Source organism: Narcine bancroftii, chromosome 8 (genome assembly GCF_036971445.1).
Source record: "Narcine bancroftii isolate sNarBan1 chromosome 8, sNarBan1.hap1, whole genome shotgun sequence".
Classification (NCBI taxonomy): Eukaryota; Metazoa; Chordata; class Chondrichthyes; order Torpediniformes; family Narcinidae; genus Narcine; species Narcine bancroftii.
In genome coordinates, this window is record NC_091476.1 from 50,221,271 (window position 1) to 50,248,056 (window position 26,786).

Sequence of the window (26,786 nt, forward strand, 5' to 3'; positions counted from 1 at the left end):
AGTTTTATGAGACCTATACTTTCTAGAGTTTTGAAGAACTGAAAGAGTTCTTAAAAGGGTACATGGAATGGATGGTGAGAGGATGTTTCCACTGGTGAAAGAGTCCAAACCCGGGGATCAGACTCTCAGAATAAGGGGCTGGTCTTTTGAGCCCAAGGTGAAGAGAACTTTTCTCACACAGAAGGTGGTGAGTTTTGGAATTCTCTATTCTAGAGGGCTGTGGGGATATTGAGTTAATTTCATATAGGGACGGGGATTGCTGGAAATTTGGAGATATTAAAAAAAAATAGAGATACAGTACCATAAGAGGCCCTTCTTGCCCAGGATACTGCACCGCCCAAAACTACCCAAGTGATCAATTAACCTACAAACCCTGTACGTCTTTGGAATGTGGGAGGCAACTGAAACACCCTGAGGAAGCCCACGCAGACACGGAAAGAATGCGGTCAGCAGAAAATTCAAATCAAAGTCACTGGTGTTGTAATAGCGTTGTGATCAGCTATGAGCTTTATGAATGGTAGAGCAGTAGAAAAGGCCAAATGGCCTACTGCGTGCCTGGATTTCTTCACTATGATCCAACAGCTGGAGGAGGATTAGGAAGAAGAAAGCAAAAAGGCAACCTGGAGGAGAATGAGGATTGAGAAGGATAGTTACTTGAGAGGCCCTCCCAGAGGTTGTTGTCATAAACATAGACATTGGAGCAGGGAGTAGAAATTTGGCCCCTTGAGCCTGTTCCACTGTTTACTGAAACAATGGCTGATTTGATCTCGGCATCTGTTTCGCTTTATCCTTGATCTATTATTGGTCCAAAAATATACCAACCTATCATGGTATGATGCATAACCCTAGAAATTTTCTTGAGGTCTCCACTGCAAAAGCAGTTGGGGAATACCTGCTCAACACTGACAGAAACTACCACCCCAGTGCTCTGGAATTTTATGGTAAGTTGCCATGCCATAACTACAATGATTCACAATAATCATCAATGTTAAATGGAAGTCACATTAATTTGTTTTAAAAATTATATAAGATAATAACCATATAACAATTACAGCACAGAAACAGGCCAGTTTGGCTCTTCTCGTCCTATTCCCACCTAGTTCCATTGACCTGCACCCGGCCCACAACTCTCCACACCTCTCTTGTCCATGTACCTATCCAACTTTTCCTTAAATATGAAAATTGAACCTACATCTACCACTTTGGCCAAAAGCTCATTTCACACTCCCACTACCCCTCTGAGTGAAGAAATTCCCCCTTGTTTCCCCAAAACTTTTCCCCTTTCAATCTTAATCCATGTCCTCTGTTTGATTCTCTTCCACCCTCAATGGGAAAAAAAAACTATCTACATTGACTCTATCTGTCCTCCTCATAATTTTAAATACCTGTATCAAATCACCCCTCTATCTTCTACGATCCAAGGAATAAGGTCCCAGCCTGTTCAACCTTTCCCTGTAACTCAAACCCTGAAACCCAGGCAGCATTCTTGTAAATCTCCTCTGCACTCTCTTTTTCTATTCTGTTGATATCTTTCCTATAAGTTGGTGACCAAAACAGTGCATAATATTCCATATTTGGCCTTATACAACTTCTACACCTCTTATCCATGTTGGAGGCCATTTTCAACAAATTACAACGCCTCATTAGTCAGGAAGGCACAGCAGCGCAGACATTTGCTAAGGAAGTCGAAGAGGGCAAGGCTACCACTCCCCATCCTGACAACATTTTACTGGAGCACAATTAAGAGTATCCTGTCTGGCTGCATAATTGTGTGGCACAGTACCTGCAAAGCATTGGAGTGGAAGTCAATACAGAAGATCATTAAAACCCACCAAGATGATCACTGGGTCTCTCTTCCTCTATTTCTTCCTCACTGGCAGTGTTGGTCAAAGAATTATTGAGGATCCCTACCATCCATCACACCAGATTTTTGACCTTCTACATCAGATAGGAGGAATAGGAGCAATAAATCAGGATTGCCAGGTTGTAACTAACTTCTTCTCACAGGCTGTGAGATTGATGAACAGTATCCTGTAACTTTAGGTCTCTTGTTCATGAAATTGAATAAATTATTCCAGCATATTAATAGATATTTATTTTATATTATACTTTTATGGAAGTGTGTGATTATATTGTATTGTGAGAGAAATTTATCCTGTGAATCTCTGTGTGTGTGCACACTGTGGGCCGGAGAAACACTGGCTGTATTATTATGTGTGGTCAGATAGTAATGAACTTGAAAAGAACAGAATACTTAAAGAATTCAGCAGGTCAAGTAGTATCTTTGGAAGTAAAAGATATAAGTCAACATTTCAGGTAAAAAACCTGCATTTTGATGCTGCTTGGCCCATTGACTTCTTCTCATTCCATTTTCCAGCATTTGCAGTCCCCTTTGTCTTGGATGTATTAAGTTTACTTAGGTTATTAGGAAAACAAGCCAGGGATTGTTTGATTGATGCTGCAGCTATTACTAATGATCTTGGCTTGCATTTCTGAGGTTGATGTTCAGGATATAAGATTTCAAGGCCTCTGAGGAAGTCGGTGATAACAAGGATTGAAGTTATCTACTTTCTCCATTTGTACAGATCAGATCATAGTGATTGCAACTGTCTGCCAATATTGAAGAGTGCAGTCCTGACCACTAGCACTAAAGATATCCATTTGTCTCAATGACAGCACTTCTAAATCTCAAAACCAAATTAGCTGTATCATATTCCTGATGGCTGCTGCGATGGTAATCTCAGGAACTATTCTGATTCCACATGGAAGGTTAGTTAGGAAGGTGCAGTCTTTAGGTATAAATTTTAAGATAGTCAAATGGATTGAACATTGGCTGAAAGGGAGAGGCCAAAGAGTGGTAGTGGATAATTGTCTGTCAGGTTGGAGGCCGGTGACCAGTGGTGTGCCTCAAGGATCTGTATTGGGCCCATTGTTGTTCGTTATATACATTAATGATCTAGATGATGGGGTGGTGAATTGGATTAGTAAATATGCAGACGATACTAAGATAGGTGGAATAGTGGATAATGAAGAAGGTTTTCAAGGATTGCAGAGGGATTTGGGCTGCTTAGAAAAGTGGGCTGAAAAATGGCAGATGGAATTTAATGCTGATAAGTGTGAGGTGCTTCATTTTGGTAAGAAGAATCAGAATAGGACATACGTGGTAAATGGGAGAGCATTGAGGAATACAGAAGAGCAGAAAGATTTAGGAGTGACGGTACATCGTTCCCTGAAGGTAGAAACTCACGTGACTGGCCTTTATCAATCATTGCATGGAATATAGGAGTTGGGAGGTGATGTTGAGATTGTATAAGACGTTGGTGCGGCCTAATTTGGAGTTCTGTGTGCAGTTCTGGTCGCCTAATTATAGGAAGGATATAAACAGAGTGGAGAGAGTGCAGAGAAGGTTTACCAGAATGTTGCCTGGGTTTAAGCATCTGGAGTATGGGGAGAGATTGGACAGATTGGGTCTTTATTCTTTGGAGCGTAGAAGGTTGAGAGGGGATTTGATAGAAGTATTTAAGATTATGAAAGGGATAGACAGAATGGATGTGGATAGACTATTTCCGTTAAGAGGAGGAAAGATTAAAACAAGAGGACATGAGTTAAGAATTAAGGGGCAGAGGTTTAGAGGTAACATGAGGGGGAACTTCTTTACTCAGAGAGTGGTAGCCGTGTGGAATGATCTTCCGGGAGAAATAGTGGCGGCGGAGTCAATTGTATTATTTAAGAAAAGGTTGGACAGGTATGAGAAGAAGATGGAGGGTTATGGGCATTGTGCAGGGAGGTGGGACTAGAAAGGGGTGTTTGGTTCGGTGCGGACTAGAAGGGCCTAATGGCCTGTTTCCGTGCTGTAATTGTTATGTTATGTTATGTTATGTTATGATTTACATATTCATTTCTCATAATTGGCTGGTGCCTATATGGTTTGACCGAATGTCAATTTACAATTGAATGTAGGGAGCTTATGTAAACTTTCTTCCCTTAATTAGAAAGCAAAGGTTCCCACGTCCAACCTGTAAGGCAGGTGGGACAAGGTTGGGTGGCGCAGACTCGTGGGCTGAAATGGCCTGTTACCTTGCTGTAATTTAAAGGTAGAGCCAACTATTGAAAGGATATGTTAACAACTGTAACTTGGAATCCAAGTCTTACATTTCTTTGCCAGCTGTGTTCTTGGACCCAGAAAAGCAAATATTTGCCTCCTGTCATCACAAGCATTGCATGTTTGGTGGGAAATTTCTTGCCAACATAAAAATGTCAATAGGCATTTTTACCGAAAATTCTCTTTGCTATGATGATAAATGTGTGCCAAAGCCAATTGAAAATCCCCACGCTGACCCTGCATAGCTCTACCTACACACGTGGTTGGAATTCTATGTGCTGGACTCCTGATCTTAACCGATGCCGCATGTCAAATAAATATCGAGATGTAAGTGCAGGGACGACCCCTGTGCCTTGTGACCTAATTGCTTTTGCATGAGGTGTTTTACACAAAATATGCACTGATGGTAATAGGAAAAAGTGGTACAGATCCTGCAATCATTGCCATATTTGCATGTTTTCCAGGTCAAATTTACATTTTCCCTCAGATATCCTAATAATCCTTTCTGATTAATTATTACAAATGTTGAGATAAAATTTAAAATAATCATTTAAAAAAAAACAACTTTTTTTTAAACTGCTAATTTGAAGGAGAAAGGGGAACCCATCAGAACATTTGAATTGTTCGGGGAAATAAGGGCACCAATGTCAACTTTCTTTCCAGTACCCATGAAGTGTATGATGCAATGAATTGTGGGTTACTAGACTAAAGATGGAAATGTCCATCCATTAATGACTGTTGCAATACTAATTTAAAACTCTCGTGATGAAAAATGAAAAAAACACAAGCTGGGTCTTGTTTGACCCACAGGCCACCCATTGTCAATGGTCCCTGCACACCTGGAATATTCTGTTTTGGAGATGGAAATCTGCTCACTCAAGACAGGTGACAAGGTCTAGATTGTATTATGTGGCGCTCCTCTCTCAAAATCCCATGGACAGGATGCTGAGAGCATGCTTGTATGAGGGTAAAACTTTGTCTTTCATGTTAAAAAATGATTATTAAAAGTTTTAAATGTCACTAATGTTCTGAGCCATTTAAAATCTAATATTAATATTTTAATGTTTAAATCATAGAAATGTTACACTTATAACAGTAAGAATTAAAATATTATGCTAAATAATGGAAACAAAACCTTCATTCTTGTCACAAGACTAATCCACAAGATAAGTTAAGTGTGATCCCTGGTTCTATTCCACCTTTGAGCCAGCCTAGGATCGGAGTAGGTTTAGGGTGGCACAGTTGGCATAACAGCTAGCTCAACGCTGTTACAGCGGCAGTGATCGGGACCAGGGTTTGAATCCCTGTGCTGTCCGTAAGGAGTTTATACATTCTCCCCATGTCTGTATGGGCTTTCCCTGAGGGGTCTGGCTTCCTCCCACCATTCAAAAAATGCACCGGGGGTTGTAAGTCAATTGGGTGTCATTGGGCGGCATGGGCTTGTGGGCTGAAAGGACCTGTAACCGTGCTGTAGGTCTAAATTTAAATTTAAAAATAATAAAATTTAAACATTTAAAATATAGTTGTCCCATCCAGATTATGGGATTCCAACTGAAGTCCCCATTGAATCAGGATGGCAGGTGTCCTCTAATTTTATACTCAGTAAGTCTTCGACCTCAACAGGTCCAAAGAGAGAATCCGCGAAATTCTGAAACTCAACTGAAATTTCAATAAGCAGCACAGTTGACATAGCGGTTAGTGCAACACCGTTTCTGTGCTGGATTCAAATCTGCTGCTATCTGTAAGGACCTCGTACATTCTCCCTGTGACTGCGTGGATTTCCTTCAGGTGTTCTGGCTTCCTCCCATGTCCCAAAGTCCTGTTCATGTGTCTGCCTAAAAATACCTCCAAAATGTCATCGTATCAGCCTCCACCTCCTCTACTGGGTTAAGGTTTCACAAGGGTGTAATTGGGTGGCAGGGCCATGAAAGGCCTGTTACCATGATCTATCTCTAAATTATAAGAACAATAAATGGTTAAAAAAAAAGGCTAGAGTGGATCTGAGGCAAATAGTGTGAAGGAGGGTTCAAGGAAGCGTGGCTAGAAAAGCTGGTTACTTCCAGCAAGATTGATTCCGTAGACATAATGCCGCAGAATTTTTCTGATGCACTCGAGGCACGGCCTGTTTTGAATTATTCTATTTTGTGTGAAAGCATTAGTTTTAGTCACGATAGATGAATTAAATCATCACATATTTGAAAATATAGCAGGGCAAAGTTTTGTATAAGCAGTGAGTGCTAATGTAGTGTTTGTTTGAGTTACCCACATACCATTTACATCATGTTAAAAACAAACTGGATTAGTCACTGCTTCTCCCAATGTTAAACATAGTTATATTTAAACCATTCAGATTATTACTCATTAAGCAAGACATTCCTGCAACCAGTCTTCCCAGAGGAGATGGCTCAGTATATCACTGCAGGTGAATGGAGCTGCCCTCCCCTGCAAGTTACTTACTCCCAGTATTGCTCACTTGGACCCTGGTGAGGAACTTTGATTTTTGATCCATTTGTGCATGTTACATTGTTTTCTTGCAGCCACGTGGAATTAACAATTTCAAAACTCCCATTATCCAGCGTGAGATTGCAGAGTGGATCTAGGAGATGTGAAATAAGAAAATAAATGCAGTCAAATTTAAAGGTAAGAATGCCCCCAAAGTGCTTTAAAGTCCTAAAAACACAGAGCCAATTATTGAACAATATGACTTCATAAACATTGAGTGAATTCCATAAATTTAGAGCATAGAACAGTCTATTCCAGGCCCTCAGACTCACCAAACTACACTGAACATGGTGCCCATCTAACAAATCCCATCCACATACACATGGGCTGAACTACCCTATTTCCTGCCTGTTCCTACCTCCAAAATGTTATCCTATCAGCCCCTACCTCCTCTCCTGGCAGTGCATTCGAGACACCTACCACCCCTAAAACAGGTGTTGCCTTCAGGGTTCTATAAACATGTGATCCTCCTCAGTCTGTCATCATTTATGGGGCATTGCTCTCTCTTGTTGCCTTTTCACATTCTTTTGGGTGAATTCCATTTGCTATTTTTGTGTCTACCTGAAAAACCCACTGATCTCTTCACATAGTTCCATACTTTCTTCCTCATTATTAACCTCATTTTAAAAAATATTTTACTTACGATTTTCCAAATTTAAACTCAGTTATCAATATTATCGAGTTAATGTTGACAATATCAATATTGATAATCAATTCTATTATTCTGTAGAGTTCCAGCTTTTTTGTCTCTTTCTCTCACACCCTCCACATTAAACACTTAACCAACCACAGTTATCCACAATATTCAGGACGTTCATAACAAAGGTATGAAACATAAACCAATTTATACTAACCGGGCCTCTCTGACCATCTCCCAGGGGAATTTTTTACACTGACTGGGGTCTCTCCATTCCCCTCTTTCTTGGTGATTTCTGTACACTGCCTGGGGTCTCTGTCCGTCTCTTTCAGGTGGATATCTGTACACTTACCGGGGTCTCTCTGTCCCTCTCTTTTATGGCGATATCTATACACTGGCCTGGGTCTCTCTGCTCCTCTCTATCTGAGGGATATCTGCACACTGACCAGGGTCTAACAATCCCTCTCTCTCTCAGTGGGATATCTGAACACTGACCGGGTTCTCTCCATCCCTCTCTCTCACAGGGGAATATCTGTACACTGATCAGGGTCTTTTCGTCCATCTCTTTCAGAGGGAAATCAGTACACTGTCCATTTATTTCAGGGGGATATCTGTACACTGACCGGGGTCTCTCTGTCCATTTATTTCAGTGGGATATCTGTACACTGACCGGGGTCTCTATGTCCCCGCTCTCTCTCTCAGGGGTTATCTGTCCACTGGCTGGGGTTTCTCTGCCACTCTCTATCTTAAGGATCTCTGTCCACTGACCAGGGTCTTTCTGTTCCTCTCTCTCTCTCAGGGGGATATCTGCACACTGACCGGGGCCTCTCTGTCCATCTCCTAGAGGGATTTCTGTGCACTGACCGGGGTCTCTCTGTCCCTCTCTCTCACAGGGGAATATTTCTACACTGACTAGGGTCTTTATGTTCTCCTCCCATGGTGATATCTGTACACTGACCGGGGTCCCTCTGTCTATCTCCCAGAAGAATTTCTGTACACTGACCAGGGTCTCTCTGTCCATCCCTTTCAGAGGGAAATCTGTACACTGAGTGGGGTCTCTCTGCCCCCCCTCTCTCTCTCTCTGGGGGATAACTGTAAACTGACCGGAGATTCTCCGTCACACACACTCTCTCTCTCTCTCTCTCTCTCTCTCTCTCTCTCTCTCTCTCTCTCTCTGTCACAGCGGCCAGGGCTCAGGCTGTTTTCTTTTTCTTGACTTTTCGTGGTTGGGATGGGATGGACCCCCCCCACCCCCCCCTCCACCAACTGAGGGCAGCAAGGCACACTACAATTGTGCACCTATGGAATTTAGGTAGGGTTCATACATTTTGAAGGAAGTGTTATACTTTTTCCTTAAGTTGTAAATAATTCTCTCCGAGGAACACAGCTTTGCATTTCTGCGTTCAAGCACGCTGTGCTCGGGCAGGAATTGGATCCCAGGTAATCGCAGGAGTCAGATTTCCAGGTAACCGCTATGCATTTCCTGGCCATGCCAATGCGATCATTACGAATTGGATTTGAAATTTGGACAGGTTCGTCGAAAGTCTTATGTCCATTATGTTTCCTAACAGGAAGTGCTCTGCATCAGGTAGGATTTCTTTACCTATGATATTTTTCCAGGGCTTGGCCCAGTCATTATTAACCTCTTTGCCAAGTTTGATATTATTGGCAAACATAATTGTAATGTTGATATTTAAATCCAAATTATATTGTACTTTCCTCTGTCTACCCTTGGTCTTATGTGTTACTGTGTATTCTATCCATTTTAGTGTTCCATGTGTTTTACCTTTCTCCTGATGTATCATAATGGACCTATTGTTTGGCTTTATATACTTGTGCACTACCTTATGACATCACATCTTGTTACCCTCAAAGGGAATATGCATTTGATTCCTATGTATGGTGTCCTGCAACAGCAGACAAAGTGAAAATATTTGAAACAATTGCAAAAGGATTGATAATGGACTCAGTTTGTGGCATGTTGAGTTATGCAATGAGTTTCTCACAGATTCTTGCTGGTTCTGATGAAGGAGTATCCCATCCACCCTACCAACTTCTTTGGCTTGCTGATTAATCCCAGCTTTCCTATAGACCTGGGATTCCCCCACCCCTACGGGCCACCCCAAATACCCCCCCCACCCCCAACACACGCACCAAACGAGCTCTCTGCTGGCTTCAAGCACTTAAATCTGACAGTGAAGAAATCAAAGAATTTGATTGCCAAAGAATATGGTTGTTCTCATTCTCCGTGGCACACTCAGGAAGCAGAAAATGCGTATCGATGCCCTGAAGCCTGTGAACTGCCTACTTGTCAGAGTAAAAGATGGTGAGAGCATCCACTTGTAGGGGAACTTATCCCTTTTCTGCTTTGGTTCATTACTGCTCTTAGTCCATCCACAAATCTGTTTCATTTCCGCTGGACAAAGTTCCGTTCCACGGGAGGGAGAGAGATACATCAATTTCTATACCTGCTTATTTCTATGGAGGGCTTTTGATTCTAACACATGATGAAGAGTGAACAGCAGATGTCTGCATAGAACAGCTGGATCTAATATAGATTCCTCTCCCAAACCCCTTTTTAATGAACATAAGCAGCATGAACAGAAAATGCTGGTGATCTTCCAAAGATCAAGAGAGAAACTGAGAGAAACAGGTTTTCAGATGCTATCTGAATTGTTGAATCTTTACAGAATTGCCCATTTTTTGTTGAAAATATCCAGCATTTTCAATTTCTTGCTGTTTGTTGTGTGTGGGGTTTTCTGGTCTCCTGACCTCGGCTGCCTCAGCAGATGTTGTGTGTGGGGTTTTCTGGTCTCCTGACCTCGGCTGCCTCAGCAGATGTTTAGTGGTGGTGACTCATTTATCTGAAGAACTTGGACCACTGGAGATTTTTATGCCAGGTACTCCTGTAATAGCCTTGGACAGAAACTTGTGGTTGACACTTGGCAAGGATTGGGTTACCTATTATACTTCTTTATTCTTTTTCCCCCTTCTATTGTAGATGGGGATGAGGACAGACATGCATTTTGTCATAAGCTGCCAGAGGGTCTGAAGCTATTCAGTTCAACCAGATTCTTGTGCACGGTAGCAACCTGAAGACTTGACGTGGCTATTCATTTTAATCCTGCCCATCGAGTAGCAAACAATATGTAAGTAAAGATGGTTATTTTACACATTTCCTCATTCTTTCAGACAAACTGAATTTAAGAAAAAAATATTGATGTATGTTGACAGGTTAGCAATCAGAAAAGAGCTCAGTACCTCTGGGTATCCTGCTGCAGGTTTCGTCTGCTCCCCACCAGCTGAAACAGTCTGCCCAGGGCAGGGGGGACTGGAAGGAGGCAAACAGGTAGAACAGGCTGTAGGCGATCATGCAATTGTAATAAATGGTCACAAATGTTGATATAAAGACCATCGTAATGCCGACACCTTAAAATAAGTTGCAAAAAGGAAATACACATTGGAAACGATTCATTTGAAATATACGTTTCAGACATGCAGCTGGGTATTCAAGGCAACTTTGATGAGCTTCTGTCATGTAACTTCTTGAATTGATGAACATTGAATTGGCAATGGGGGAAGTGCCAGGATGAACGGAAAAGGATGGTAGAGGATACCTCTATTTGTGGGTTGAATGGAACTAAATGCAGGAACTTAGCAGCATCAGTGGGAGATAAAGCATAGCCAGAACCCTTTGTTGAGTTTGAAGGGCACATTGTTTTATTTTTTTCTTCATATTAACATTATTCTTTAGAAGTTGCCCACAAATTTACCTGATTGGAAAATGATAAATACTAGTAGTTTTCTGTGGAGGCAAGGCAAACTTGGTATGAAAACTAACCAGGATATTCTGCCAATGTCACTATTTCAAATACAAGCAAGTGGATTTCTCTCTCTCTCTAGAGTGTAATTGAATATTTATCTCTCAATATCACTGAAGAAACTGATGATCTGACCATTATCATATTGTTGATTGTGGGAGTTTGTTGTGAGTAAAATTTGGTGCAATGTTTCCTGTTGTCTGAAATGACTATTCATCAAAATAATTCATTGTTCATTAACGGTTTAGCCTCCTCCAAAGAAGAGAATAAGGTCATTTTCCCCACAGGCAGTGCGAATGCTGAACAACCAAAAGAATTTCTCTATTAACCATCAAGACTCTGATATTCACAAAATAACATTTATTTCTAATATATGAATACTTGTCCTGCATGTGTATTGTTTGCACCCACAATACGTCTGGTTGTGTGTCTGCATGTTTTGCCCTGAAGACCGGAGAACACTGTTTCATTATGTTGTACTTGTGCAATTAGATGACAATAAATTTAATTTGACTTGATACAAATCAGACATGTGAGTTTATTTATGTGTCAGAAGGTAAAATTTATGACAAATGTAATGTCTATAAAAGTCCGAGGAGAAGAGAATCAAGCAGAATCGAATAACTATAAAGAATTGCAAATATAAATAGAAAGAATTACATGGAATTCAATCACAGAAAGTGATTAAGAGGAATCAAATATGTATTGACTTTAGGTAGCATTGGTTTAGTGTATTGACTTTAGGTAGCGTAGGTTTAGTGCAACTGTAACAGCAGAACAATACATGGCTTTGATCATTGTTGTATAAGAGCATTCACATATCAAAATTTAAATTTGAACTTTGTAGGTATGATTATTAAGCAGAGAAGAGTATGAGAGAAAGGGTGAAGGTTCTTGGGAGGAAGCAGTTCCATTGTTGCAGGTAACATCGTGAAGGACAGTGAAGGAGATTGGAATGAATGGAATAATAATAAGGCAGGAAGAGGATATCAAAATAGGAACAGCAAGGCCATGCAGGGCTTTAAAATTAATTAAACAAATATAAATCAAGAAGTTAGAGCTCTGAAAAACATATTGTCTGTGATTATTGGTGGAGCTATTTTTTTGTGGCTGTAGTTCATGGATTCTGATTAAGTTTGGATATGTACAGCATTTTGGATGAGGCCAAGCTTATAGCAGGTGGAAGGTAATAATCTGATCAGGGATGGGCTTGATATTTCTCTCTAAGGACATGGGATTTACAAGCAGATGAGCTGACCCAGAGGCAAGGTATTGTATTAAGGGTAAGTGGTTTGATGTGAAATTGGAAGTTATCTCAGATCACATAGGACACAAAGATTCTGAAATTCTAGTTCAGCTTCAAACTATGAATGAGTAGAGTCATAGAGTTATGCAACATGGAAATTTTAATATGTTAAACATGCTGTGTACCTGAGCTCATCCCATTTGCCCAAATTCCTCTAAACCCACCCACCCCTATTTTAGAATCCGCTACCTTGGGAAAAAGACTGAAGTCACTTGTCACTGAAAATTATGACCACTGTTGTGCCCCAAATATCCATCCTTGTTTGTCATCTACATTAACAATTTGGATGACAATATGGGTGGCACAACAGTGGTCATAATTTTCATGATTTAAAAAAATCTCTTTAATGCTACTTTCTAGCCTTCAGCACTCCAGTCTATGCAGTCTCTATAGTCCCAGCAATATCCTGATTAATATTTTCTGCTCCCTTTTTATTGAATATTTTATTTTAATTTTTCCAATACTCATATAGAACATTGTTACGCACATCATATAAATAGTATTTTAAAATTACAGAGTCTCATGTGATTTCCCCAAATCTCACCCCCCTCCCTCAACTGCTAACATTAAAAAAAAATTGTCCAAAAGAAGGGGTGCTTGAGCCTTCATTTATTTAGTCCATGTCTTGATCTTCAGGAATTTAACACTATTAACCTAATTACATTATTTAAACCTTTTCAGGGAAGTTAATTATATCCTTAAGCCAGTATGGTTCAATTAAAATTGCCTTATTTTTAATAAACATGATATATTTCTTTCTAAGATTATGTTATCTTTTCCAGGGGGACACAACTTTGCATTTTTACATTCCAGCGAGTAATAAGTAGGGAGGAGTCAGACTTCCATGTAACAGCGATACATCTCCTCGCTATTGCTAGTGCCATCCTCATGAACTGCATTTGATATTTTGATAATTTTGTGCCAATAACCATAAGATTGCTCAATAAATGCAATTCTGGTTTTCTGTACCCTTTCCAGCTTAATGACATCCTTCCTGTAGGTAGGTGACCTAAACAGCACCCACTATTCCAAGTGTGGTCTCACCAACATCTTGTACAGCTCTAATGTGACGTCCCACGTCTTGTACGTGGGCAGATGCCTTCTTCCCTATCCTATCTCTCTGTGTTGCCACTTTTAGGGAAATATGCCCTGTTCTATAACACTTTTTTTCCCCCATTTGCTGTGCAAATTCTGTCCTGGTTTAACTTCCCAACATTCAATGCCATCCCTTGACTCACTTTCCCAGTTGATCTAAATTCTGCTGTAATCTTTGATAACTTTCTTGAGTGTCTTAGGCAAATTTGGCCAAAAGGCTTTCTTACTCCGACTCCAATTCAATGACTCTGTCCTGTTAACTATACCACCAATTTTGTTGTCATCCATCATGCCACCCATATTGAAATCCAAATTGTTAATGTAGATGATAAACAAGGATGGATATTTGGGGCACAACAGTGGTCATAATTTTCCAATCTTAAAAACCCTTAATACCACCCTCTGACTCCTCCCACCAAGCCAATGTTGTAACTAACTGGCTAGCTCACCTTGGATCCCATGAGATCTCACCTTTTGGACCAGTCTGCTGTGAAAAACTTGGCGAGGCTGAAATCAGATAGATAATCCCACTGCTCTGCCCTTGTCAATCCTCCAGCTTACCTCACCAAAAACCTGATCAAGTTAGTGAGTCATGATTTTCCATATACAAAGCTGTGTGAACTATCCCCAATCAGTTCTTGCCTTTCTAAATACAGATAGCTCCCATCTCCAGTAACTTTCTGTCCTGACGTTCCCTTGCGTATTCTTGCAGCCCTTCTTAAATAAATACACTTTATGGGACTTTACCCTTGAAACAAGTATTTCTGACAGTACCTCAGCAATTTCTTCCCTGTCTTCCCACAATGTCCTAGGTGATAGTTGGGCAGGCCCTGGGGATTTAATCACCTTTGTGACGTCCAACAACTACTCTTTTGTAATGTGTAGGAGTTTCAAGATGTTATTATTTTTTTCCCTGAATAATCTAAATTCCACAAGCTGTTCCCCAGACAATACAGATAAGAATGATTCATTATAGACTTGACCCATCTCCTGTAACTCCACATTTGAACAATTATATTGATCCTTAAATCTGATTCTTGATCTTCCTAGTTACCCTTTTGTTCTTAGTACATTTGTAGAATCTCTTAGGATTCTCCTTTACTTTTCCTATGTTCTCTTTTCCCCCTTAATTGTTCTATCATGTCCTTTATTTTCCTCTAAGGATTTGTTTGATCACAACATCCTGTGTCAGACATATGACTCTTTTTCTCCTGACCTTGACTATCTCTTAATCTCTCCTAATCCTGCCATCCTTGCCCGTTGACTTTAACAGGAGTGTGTTGGCCTTGAACTCTCCCTGTCTCATTTTTAATAGCCTTCCACCTGCCATATGTTCCTTTACCTACAAATACTCTCTCCCAACTAAACTTTGCAATTTCTTATCCAATGTCATTAAAATTCACCATGACCCAATTGAAGGCTTTAACTTGTGGACGTCCTCTCTTTTTCCATAATTATTTAAAACTAATAATAGTCACTGGTCTCAAAATAATTCACTCTGATGCTTCAGCTACTTGTCTGCCTCCTCTCCCAACAGGAGGTTGAGTGTTTCCCCATCTCAAGCACAGCCATTCACAAATTGCTTCAGAAAACTTCCCTTTGCACACTACACAAATTATTGCCTCATTGAAACCCTTAGCACTATGGCAATTCCAGTTAATATTAACACTTGCCATTCCAACTCTGTAACTCCAACAGCCAATAATGATCTGACATATTTGCTGCTTGTCCTGTTGTGATCGTTCCTTTCTTATGGACACACTGGATGATGCCTCAAGAATATTCTCTCTAAGTACCAATGTGATGTTTTTCCTAATCAAAAATGTAGCTCCCTCCTCTCTTACCTTTACCTTGTCAATCAATAGCATATGCACCCCAGAATATTAACTGCCAATCTTGCTCACCCCTCAACCATGTTTCTATAATAGCAATAACATCAGTCCCATGTACTTATCCTTGCCCTGAGTTCATCTGCTTCACCTGTCAGGCATCTTGTATTAAAATAAATGCATTTTAGTCTATCAGATCTTCCTTGCACCCTGCCTATTGAACTTGCTTGCTTTAAATTTTATTGTTAGAACATAGCCCATTAGATCACAGTACAGGCCCTTCAGCCGCAATGTTTTGCTGACCTCTGAAAACCTACTCCACAACAATCTAATCCTCACTTTCCATACCTAGCACACACCCATAACCATCTATTTTTCTTACATCTATGTGGCTATCTTTGAATGTACCTATTGTACCAGCCTCCACTACCACCTCAGGCACTACCACCACCAGGCACCCACCACTCTGTGTAAAAAACAGAACCCTAACATCTCCCCTGAACTTTCCTCCATTCACCTTAAACAGATGTTCTTTGGTATTTGCTGCTGTTGCCCCAGGTATTTGCCTCAACTTTCTCATCTGTCACACTGCTTTGGGTCCCACCCACAAGTTTAATCCATCTCGAATAGCATGAGTAACTCTTCCCACTAAGATATTGGCTCACCTCCAGTTCAGGTCAACAATCCCTTTTGTACTATTCTGTCCCACAAAAGATCCCAATGGCTGATAAGCATGTCAGATTCTCCTGCATCCAGGAGCCAACAGAATATCCTGGCTGGCCCCAATTTGCAAGTCTCCAATCACTGGAGCTCTCCTTGCCTGCAACCTCAGTTTCTGTGTTTCAGAGCCAGTCACTAGGCTGATGCTGCCCTCTGAATGAACAACCAATCCCCTCCCCATCCCACCCCACTAAGTGGTATAGTTGCTACTGAGGGCAATGATCAGAGGGGAATCCTGAACTCTGTCTATCCCATCCACATTTCCTGGTGGTCTCCCAACTAACTGCTCTTTGAACCTTGGTGTGGCCGGGTGACTGTAGTTCCTCTCTATGATGTCCTCAGTATCACGGATGGTTCTGAGTGAGCTCAAGAGGAGGCTGAGGAGGACAAGACTACCAGCACCCATCTTGACAACTTTTTGCAAGGACATAATGTCCTATATCATTGCATGGTACAGTAGCTGCACAGCATCAGACCAGAAGTCAATACAGAAGATCATCAAAATGGTCAAGATCCCTGGGGTCTCCCTTTCCTTTCTTGATGACATTTACTGAGAGTGTTGCTTAAATAGGGCTCAAAGAAATATAGGGGACCCTTTCCATCCAGAGCACAGGATGTTTGACCTATTACTGTCAAGGAAGTACAGGAGCATCTAAATCAGGGCTGTGAGGTTGATGAACAATATCCTGTAACTGAGTATATCATCACAAAACATTTATATATGTTTATTTTAAATTAAATCTTTATGTGATTATTAATGTACTGTGTGTCTGTGTGTGCCCTGCAGTTCAGAGAAATGCAGTTTTTTTTTTCTGTTTGCATAGGTGCAGTCAGATGATAAATAAAGGAACTTGAACTTGATCAGATAATGGTGGTGAGTAAGAAGTGATGTTCATACCTGGGTTTGTGATGGCTTTTACTGGAATTATATTTTTACAGGATGATATATTGGAAGCAGCAGAAATTACAATGGAGATATTGCTGTGTTAGATTGAATGTTTCCAATGCATAATGTGAAAATTAATGGAGTTTTTCCAATTATGAAAGTATATTGGTAACAATAAAAGTAGGAGATTGCATGTGGGGGCCTTAAAGGACAGTAGTTTGGTGGCACTACAGGTGAGGATCTTGAGAACAGGTTGAGCTTGAAGGTAAATTATTTTTAATTCTATCCACATTTGATTTTCTCTGCAAAATCATTTAATGAGGTTTCTTCTATGGTTACCAAGAAATGCAAATGTACTGTGTTGTAATTAAATTCCCTCCTTCACTCTCAACAATGGAATGTGTTTGGCATACCTTAAATTCAACAACTTAAATGAACCAACTTTCCTTCGAGAAATATGTGTGATCAAATCAACAACAGCATTTTTGATTATTTCACTTCTTGTCTCTTAACTATCTGCATCTGTTTCAGTAAAAACATCTAATTTGTTGGCTTTGAAATAGCCCCAAATCCAAGGTAAACATTAAGCAGCATTTTAATATCCATTAAAACCAACCAGTATTGTAAATATTGACCTTGTAAGATTGGCACGGCTTTCCACACTGCGACAGGTCCAAGGCTGGCAAATTGTCCAAAGGAACATTCCATGAAAAACAGAGGCATCCCAGTAAGTGCCAGCATGATTACGTAGGGAATAAGAAATGCTCCTACAAATTGAAAATGATTGTACATATATACATATATATTAGAATAACCAGGTTAATCCATGATATTTCAGAGTGACTTATTAAATATCAGGCTACATCCCATTAAGACAGGAATGAACTTCCAATGCTAGGTCCAAATTTACTTGGCCTGTAAATACCAAGCAAAAATGTCCCGATGAACACTCAAGCTTTTGTCCTCCTGCATTTCTCTCAACAAACTGGGCCCATTTACTTGAGGGTCTCACATGACATCTGGCACAAAGTAAATGCATTCTTTCAACCTAGTCAAACTGAAGGACGTCATTATAGAGTCCATGCAGGAGGTGAAAAATGAATATATGTTCCCAACAGAATTTTTTTTTGTCAGAAGGTGCAGGGCATATTATTACTGATGAAACCATTGAATTTGAAGGTAAGAAATTAAAATATCAAAATAAAGGATTACTTCAGGTAAATTGAGCAAATTTAGATAATCAGGCAATGTGAATAAATCTGAAACAGCAATGTTTCATTGAAAATCAATAACTTTATGAGGCTGGATCCAGTTATGCTACCAGCCATTAAAATATATTCAGCTTGGTGGTAGAGTGAGCCACTGGGCCAGGTAATCACAATTTCTGTGAAATATGTCTAATTCATTGTTCCTGCACAATTACTGAACCACCACATGCATTTTATGTGAAATTTTAGCATGTGAGGTAGCGGATATAATACAAGGCATCTTTGTACAGAGAAACAAGAGATTGTACCAAGGTTTCCTTTTGCTCTTTTGCGGAAACTCATCAATTTTATCAGGTTTGCTATTAACTTCCACCCTCTCATTTACTTGGATCTTTTCTGACACATTCTGCCCTTTTTTTTCCATTTCTTGGCCGCCATCCAGAGACAAACAATCTACTGATACCTACTGTAACCCATTGACTCCCATGACTACCTCCATGGACCACACCATCTCTGACTTTGTGTCTGATAAGGACATCAACCCTTTTACTCAGTTTCTCTGCATTGAAGCAGTTCTCAAGGCAAAGCTTTCCATTCTTGGATTTCTAAAATTTCATCCTTTTTCAGGAAACTTGGTTTCTCCTTGACCATAGCTGATGGAGACCTCACTTACTTTTCCTCCTTTTCCCTGGTGTCTGCTCTGATCCCACCCTTTCCCTCTCTGACAGGTTTCCTGGTTTTCACCTTTCATCCCACTAGCCTCCACATTCAGTACATAGCCATTAGCCTCTTTTTTCCACCACATCACATTTCCTGTCTTCCCACCCTTTCTTCTTTCTGCAGTGATCACTCTCCTTGTGACTCCATGATCCATTCATCCCTTTCTATTTACCCTTCCCATCCCCAACACTTTCCCCTTCAACCATAGAAGGTACAATATTTGCATCTCCACCACCTCCCTCACCACCATCCAGGAACCCAAGCAGCACTTCCACGTGAGGTTGAGATTCACATGCTCCTCCTCCAACCCCATCTCTTGCATTCAGTGCTCTCAATGTGGCTTCCTCTGTATCAGAGAGAGTAATCACAGACCAGGTGATTGTTGTCTAGAGCACTTACACTCTATCATCTTGAGCTTCTGGTTCAATGTCATTTCACTTCTCCTTCTTATTCTCACACCAACCTGTCTATCCTTAACTTCATCTACTACCCCAGTGAGGCCAGAATCAAACTCGAATAACAACATATTCCACTTGGGTTTTCCAATTTTGCATAACTTTCTGTTCTTTTTTCCCCACTCCTGCTGGTCCATTTAGGTTATTTTAATCTTTTGTTCAAATTTCCCATTCTACACCCCCCACCCCCACAGTTACCCCAATTTGTCCAGAGTAAAACTTTAGAATCTAGATTACCTTGAGCTATCCATCTCCCACCTGATTTTGTCTGCCCATCACCCACACAATCACCCAGTTGGCTTTCTCCTTCCCTGGTCTACCCTTTCCAACCCGTCCATCTTGATATATATGCCCATCATCCCTCACTTATCTGGTTCGACTTATCACCTTCCTCTCTCTGTACTTATTATCCCCTCCTCTCACCACATGGGTCCATCTGCCCATTTTCCCCTTATCTATTTTGACCTATCACTCACCATCTTGTCTCTAAACTCCTCTCCCTCTCCTCAATGGATCTCGTTGCCTACCATCCCTATTCACCTGGTTTCACCTACCACCTACAAGTCTCCCTCTCACTTCTTTTCATCGACTTTCATCCATCTACACTCTCAGTCCTGATGCAGCATCTCATCCAGAAACATCAACCATCCCGCTGCCTGTAGTGATTTTGATTGAGCCACTAAGTTTCTCCAATAGATTATTTTCTGAAGCGTATTTGTTCTGTCTATTGACAGGATAGACATGAATGTACTTAACATACTTAATTAGTGCAAGAAGAAAAAGGAACCACTTATACCCTGATATTGTGTAAGCTTTCATGTCATAACACTGATTGAAATTGAAAATGAACCACACATCAAATGTGGTGATTTATAATTTTGAAATGTTTTTTGGTAGCTAAGGAATTTGCTTTGCCCAGTAAAACAAATTATAGGTTTGTCTGAATGGTATTCAAATTAATTCAGAGGAATCTTCAAATTGTTCTCATTTCTGCAACTCATTGAATGCAAAAAGCAACTTGAACAGGAACACTTGATCTCAAAGAATGTGGTTCTGTGAGGTTTCAAATGAATGTTTCTTTAGTAATCATCCTGTATCCAATTCCAAAAGGCGGGGCTTAAACCTGATTCTAACATTTGAAGAGCTGTAGAGTCATTACTGCAAGTAATACATTATCTGGAAATGTTACCACTTAGAACCAATAAGCTTAAAAGTAGGTAAAAGGTTCTAAGTGACGTTGTTGGCACATCGCACCATCAACTTTTACTAAGACCACTGAGGGAATCAATTGAATTTCCTCTGATTTCTAAGGGCTGACTATCTGTCAAATTGTTGAGAGAAGTACTGTTTTCAGGAAAGAACAGATAATTACTTTGGAGTAGCATGACATTTAACACCCAAAGTATCTCCAAAAGCATGTCACACACGATTCTTTGTTGAAATATGTTCTCCAGTTTATTTGTTATTGCTTTATCCTCCTACCTTTGTATCTTTTAGTTGATTTATCTGAAAGTAATTTATTTCTATGTGTTACTCCACTAAATAATTAAGTTACTTCCATTGTTTCTTGAATTATTGGTATGTTTTGAAGATTTCATAATGGGAATTCTTATCTCAGTGTGGGAAGTGTCGAGCTCTAAGCTGCAATTCCAATTGTGTAATGAAGTCACCAGCGAAATTTCCACATTGTGAAATTCACCCTGGATTGAAGCAAACCAATGAAGAACCATGTCGTGACAGTTCTGCAGATTTGATTCTTGTTTTCTAATTTGGTGAGATTCCTGTGGGCACTTCCCACAAACGAGTATGATCCCTACTTACACACCTGGCCCCAGAAACTGATAGCTGTGAATTTTAAAGGCGGAACAATAAAAATAGGTTTTGAATTTTAGCAACAATGCTTTAAAAATACTTGGAAGTAATAAATAATAAGTTCGACACACCTATTATGGTCCATTCACTTTGGTTTTAAATAATATTTATTTGATGCATCTTAGTCTTTATAAATGACGTTGTGATCAGTGACAGTATTTTGGAAAATCAAACTCTCACTCTAAATATTCCCAGAATTATTGATTTTCCCCTGGAAGCAACTGGTAAAATCATTGCAATATTACTTTCCTTTTTATTAGCTTAGACCCAAACTGAAATTTAAATTAACCAACAGTTTAGTCGAGAGAAATGTAATCCGTCCTTATCGCAATAGAGCTCAACCCTGCACATTTTACCTACTGTAGGAGCTCTGTTCCAGGAAAAGAATGTAATACTTTTTATAAAACAATCCAGTGTTCTCTGATCTTTCCAGCCCTACACTTTGTATTCTGTACAGTACCTCCTCCATTTTTGTAGGCCAGGTAAGGAAATCGCCAGACGTTGCCCAGACCCACAGCGTAGCCAATCATTGAGAGCAGGTACTCAGTCTTTGAAGACCAGTTGCCTCGCTCCACATTCTCATCACTCTCAGTGTCAAAGTCGTCAGTGGCAGCCTGGGGGAGAAAAGGAGTTGGCTGAATGCAAGGTTAGATTTTGTTGGTTTAGACCTCACACAAAACATAGAAAGTTTTTGCATTATGTTGTCCAATTAGCTTTGACTTTACACACAAAAGAGAGCCTTCACAATTTACCTCACCAAATCATCACCAGCTATCAGGATTTTATGTCGTTTTGATAAAAAAATACTCACTGTGTTCTCTGGAATATGTGTTTGAATAGCATTCTGTGAGAAGCCAGGTAAAGTTAATTCTTCCTTGTTCATTTTTGGATTATGTTTGTTCCACTTGCTGGACGATTGGAATGAAACACTCAGGAGAGCACCTTTATCCAAAAATCTTTTTATTTGACCTGCTCCAGGATTCTGTCAACAGATAAACGAGCTCTGCTTCAGGAAAGTCTTTCGGCAGTCAGAATGCAGTCTCTTATATGCAATTTAATAAGGGGTGTAACTTTGTTTACTCAGGTCATGATGACATCTTGGCTTCCAGGGTATTTCTTCCATTCATAGTTTGATCTGTCAGATCGACGTTTTATGATTGCAAGTTATTTTGTTTCTGAACACTTAGTGGCAAAGTGAATTATTCTGCACCTGCCGATAAGAAAACGGCATAGGATAATATCTGTGATTTAAAGGTACCTGCATCAATTTAGAACATAAGGCAAAGCAGAGCTATTGCTTAAAAATAGGAATTGTTATGTAATGGCAGAAATTCAAAGGTATCAGAGTTACACCTGTTACAGTGTTAAATTACAGTCTGAGCATTTTGTTTACCTCCAGATATTCTGAGAATACTTTAATCCTTCCAAGTGTTGATCCAGCTCTCATTAAAATTCAGAAGTACCTGCTATGTTAATACATGTCATATGCACCTAGGGTAATTGTCCTTGAGCCTATAGCTCAAATTGGTGTTTGTAATATTATCAGATAGATGATTTCTAGTTAAAAGGGATTTCGGAGGCAGTTCATAGAGTAAAGCTTTTTATGGTGAAACAAAATTGAGGGCAGGAGACTGGAATTTGAAAGATTTAAATTTTAGAAGTTAATTTCATAAACATTCATTGTAATCAGACTGTGCACATTTATGTACTTTATTGAAAAGCTTGAACTGCTTGACAGATCTTAACCCTTAGGAGTTCATGTCCTGGGTTTATGGGACTTTTATTTTTATTGCTTAAATTAATGTTTTAAAGTTTCAACCACTCCAAAATATTCTGGAAGGTGGAAAGATAATAGAAACCAGCTACCTTAATTTAATATTAAAAATTCATATTCCATCTGGGATCATTATGAGAAACAATGAAGTCCGGTAGAGGTACTATCTTTTAATCAGTTTTCTATTGTCTACACTGCAAACTTGTGAAGCGTTTTTCTGGAAAATAGGAATTTTCTTGAACTGTTCCAAAAGAGACTTCTTCATTATGCGATCAGAATTTTAAAAAATCTGGTGATCTAGGAAGTACTGTTAGCCCAGTAATGACCCTTTCCATCCAGCACACAGAATCTTCAACTCACTACCATCAGGAAGGAGGTAGAGGGGGATCATAATCAGGATGGCCAGGCTGGGAAATGACTTCTTCCCACAGGCTGTGAGGTTATCCTGTAACTGTGACAATCCGCAAATATTTATATATTTATTTTGATTAGTTACATGATCCTTATGTCCCGTTGTATTGTGTATTTTTGTTCATGCACCATGGTATGAAGAAATGCATTTCGTCGGTTTGTATATTTACAATCAGATGATAATAAACTTGAATTTGATGAAAATCTACTGTCTTCTACAGTATTCAATGATGGAAACATTTTATGACATAAATTTTAAAAAATAGGTGCTTATCAAGACAAACCCAATCATATTATTCCTCATGCAACATTTATTGCAATTGTGCCACCCACAAAATTTACATTCTGCATCTGCTTGGAATGCGCTGGACACTGAATCTTGAATTTGGTGGCACAGTGACTTTGAGGAACTCAAGCAACTACCAATTTTTCATTTACATTTTCCTTACACAGACCTTTCTATTGTGGTTCCCTCTGGGTATCCTGCACGGGATGAATCAGCATGAGAGCCATGGAAGGCAAGGTAGACGTAGCCAGGTAGCATGAGGAAAAAAGTCACAGTGCTTATATTTTCAGAAACTATCCTTCATGAAGTGAAGGTTATATCCGAGAAATAAATAGATCCTTGCATCAACTCCACTATTTTGTTAGATCAAAGCTCTTTTTTAAAATCTCAGCATCACTTTCCTGTATCCATTAATTCTCTAAAAAATCTGATAATCTATTGATCTCTGCCTTGAATACACTCTGTGACTGAATCTCCACAGCCCACTTGAACAGAGAATTTCAAAGCCACTACTACCTGATGAAGAAACCATTTCTTTTAAAAAAAAATGTTGGCACAGCCAGAGCTGTTGTAATGACAGCTCTGTTACTGTTGTGGACCTGGTCCGAATGTCGACTGCTTCCATAAAAGGCTGGTAAAAGGAGCTGATGGTGTTTTTTCAAATTAAAATCCTGCAACTGTGGGGTCCTTGCCCAAGAGGCCTGTGCTCAGTATCAACCACAATGGGTTGCAGACTCCTGGTGGAATGGACTGGTGCAGGGCATCAGAAATAGGTAGAACAACACCCCACCAAACCCCTCCCCTCGAGAAGCTCCCCCATAGGAGGTGACCCTATAGTGGTGGCCATGGCAGAGGATCATTGAGGGGTTCAGCAGCTGAAGGACCCACAAAGGCCGCAAGCTGCTGGAGACCAAGAATCAAGAGGCGGCTGACGGCGAGAAGGGCTGCTGAAGGGTCCCAGGTACTGAAGGATTCCTGATTGTGTTGGAAGTCAGGTTGCTAATGGATCAAACAGGGATCTCTGGGGTTGCAGAGGCTGGAGAGGCACTGGAAGAAATCCACTGACACTCACTGTCTCTGAAGGTACTCTCTTTTGCTTCTCCTACTCTTACTGTAAGTGGTGCCGTGCAGTATTAATGCAACTCTTTGACCACTTACAGCAGGTATAAAAAGGTTTTATGTAATATTACATATTGCATGACATTTAAAAAAATCTTGAATCTTGAATGGCTGATCCTGTTACTCTGAGACCGCGATACCTGCTTCTGGACACCCCAGCAAGGGCACATGATCACTGCCCCTATCCTGTTCAATCTCCGAATAATTTTGTATGTTTCAAAGACTCAAAGACTCTTGTTCACGCTAAATAATAGACATGTATTCTGCTTCATGCCTCTTCATTTGAAAGTCCTCCCTTCCTAGGAGTCAATATGGTGTATCTTCATTTACTCCTTCTAACCCATATAATAAAAAGAAAGTATTTTTCATCCCTTCCCCGGATATTTCTTTCTTTGGCTTGGCTTCGCGGATGAAGATTTATGGAGGGGGTAAAAAGTCCACGTCAGCTGCAGGCTCGTTTGTGGCTGACCAGTCCGATGCGGGACAGGCAGACACGATTGCAGCGGTTGCAAGGGAAAATTGGTTGGTTGGGGTTGGGTGTTGGGTTTTTCCTCCTTTGCCTTTTGTCAGTGAGGTGGGCTCTGCGGTCTTCTTCAAAGGAGGCTGCTGCCCGCCAAACTGTGAGGCGCCAAGATGCACGGTTTGAGGCGTTATCAGCCCACTGGCGGTGGTCAATGAGGCAGGCACCAAGAGATTTCTTTAGGCAGTCCTTGTACCTTTTCTTTGGTGCACCTCTGTCACGGTGGCCAGTGGAGAGCTCGCCATATAATACGATCTTGGGAAGGCGATGGTCCTCCATTCTGGAGACGTGACCCATCCAGCGCAGCTGGATCTTCAGCAGCGTGGACTCGATGCTGTCGACCTCTGCCATCTCGAGTACCTCGACGTTAGGGGTGTGAGCGCTCCAATGGATGTTGAGGATGGAGCGGAGACAACGCTGGTGGAAGCGTTCTAGGAGCCGTAGGTGGTGCCGGTAGAGGACCCATGATTCGGAGCCAAACAGGAGTGTGGGTATGACAACGGCTCTGTATACGCTTATCTTTGTGAGGTTTTTCAGTTGGTTGTTTTTCCAGACTCTTTTGTGTAGTCTTCCAAAGGCGCTATTTGCCTTGGCGAGTCTGTTGTCTATCTCATTGTCGATCCTTGCATCTGATGAAATGGTGCAGCCGAGATAGGTAAACTGGTTGACCGTTTTGAGTTTTGTGTGCCCGATGGAGATGTGGTGGGGCTGGTAGTCATGGTGGGGAGCTGGCTGATGGAGGACCTCAGTTTTCTTCAGGCTGACTTCCAGGCCAAACATTTTGGCAGTTTCCGCAAAGCAGGACGTCAAGCGCTGAAGAGCTGGCTCTGAATGGGCAACTAAAGCGGCATCATCTGCAAAGAGTAGTTCACGGACAAGTTTCTCTTGTGTCTTGGTGTGAGCTTGCAGGCGCCTCAGATTGAAGAGACTGCCATCCGTGCGGTACCGGATGTAAACAGCGTCTTCATTGTTGGGGTCTTTCATGGCTTGGTTCAGCATCATGCTGAAGAAGATTGAAAAGAGGGTTGGTGCGAGAACACAGCCTTGCTTCACGCCATTGTTAATGGAGAAGGGTTCAGAGAGCTCATTGCTGTATCTGACCCGACCTTGTTGGTTTTCGTGCAGTTGGATAATCATGTTGAGGAACTTTGGGGGACATCCGATGCGCTCTAGTATTTGCCAAAGCCCTTTCCTGCTCACGGTGTCGAAGGCTTTGGTGAGGTCAACAAAGGTGATGTAGAGTCCTTTGTTTTGTTCTCTACACTTTTCTTGGAGCTGTCTGAGGGCAAAGACCATGTCAGTGGTTCCTCTGTTATTAAATAAACCTTAAAAGGCAAAGGAAAAAAAAACTAAAAATTTAAACAAGTCTTCTGTACCACAACCTTAATCCAGTCTCTTCTTTATTTAGGTCAAGATGGTTTGTATCTTATTTCTTAAGTTGGGGGTGGGGTACAGATCAAATCTGTGCATCTGTGCACCTATGTGCCCCAGGTATGGCTGCCACACCTCAGTGAACATGTCAT

The 26,786-nt window shown here is 40.7% G+C and overlaps 1 protein-coding gene across 1 annotated transcript in view; it reads right to left on the reverse strand.

Moving 5' to 3' along the window:
* LOC138740676 (sodium- and chloride-dependent neutral and basic amino acid transporter B(0+)-like) overlaps nucleotides 1-22,299 on the reverse strand; it is a 50,146-nt gene extending 27,847 nt beyond the window's left edge. Inside the window, exons 1-5 of the mRNA XM_069893665.1 lie at nucleotides 21,965-22,299; nucleotides 21,614-21,767; nucleotides 17,534-17,665; nucleotides 10,503-10,670; nucleotides 6,560-6,698 (exon numbers count right to left, since the gene is read on the reverse strand). Of these exons, the coding sequence (XP_069749766.1) occupies nucleotides 6,560-6,698; nucleotides 10,503-10,670; nucleotides 17,534-17,665; nucleotides 21,614-21,767; nucleotides 21,965-22,036 (665 nt within the window). The 5' untranslated portion in view covers nucleotides 22,037-22,299. The remainder of the gene's footprint in view (nucleotides 1-6,559; nucleotides 6,699-10,502; nucleotides 10,671-17,533; nucleotides 17,666-21,613; nucleotides 21,768-21,964) is intronic.
* Between the last annotated feature and the right edge of the window lie 4,487 nt (nucleotides 22,300-26,786).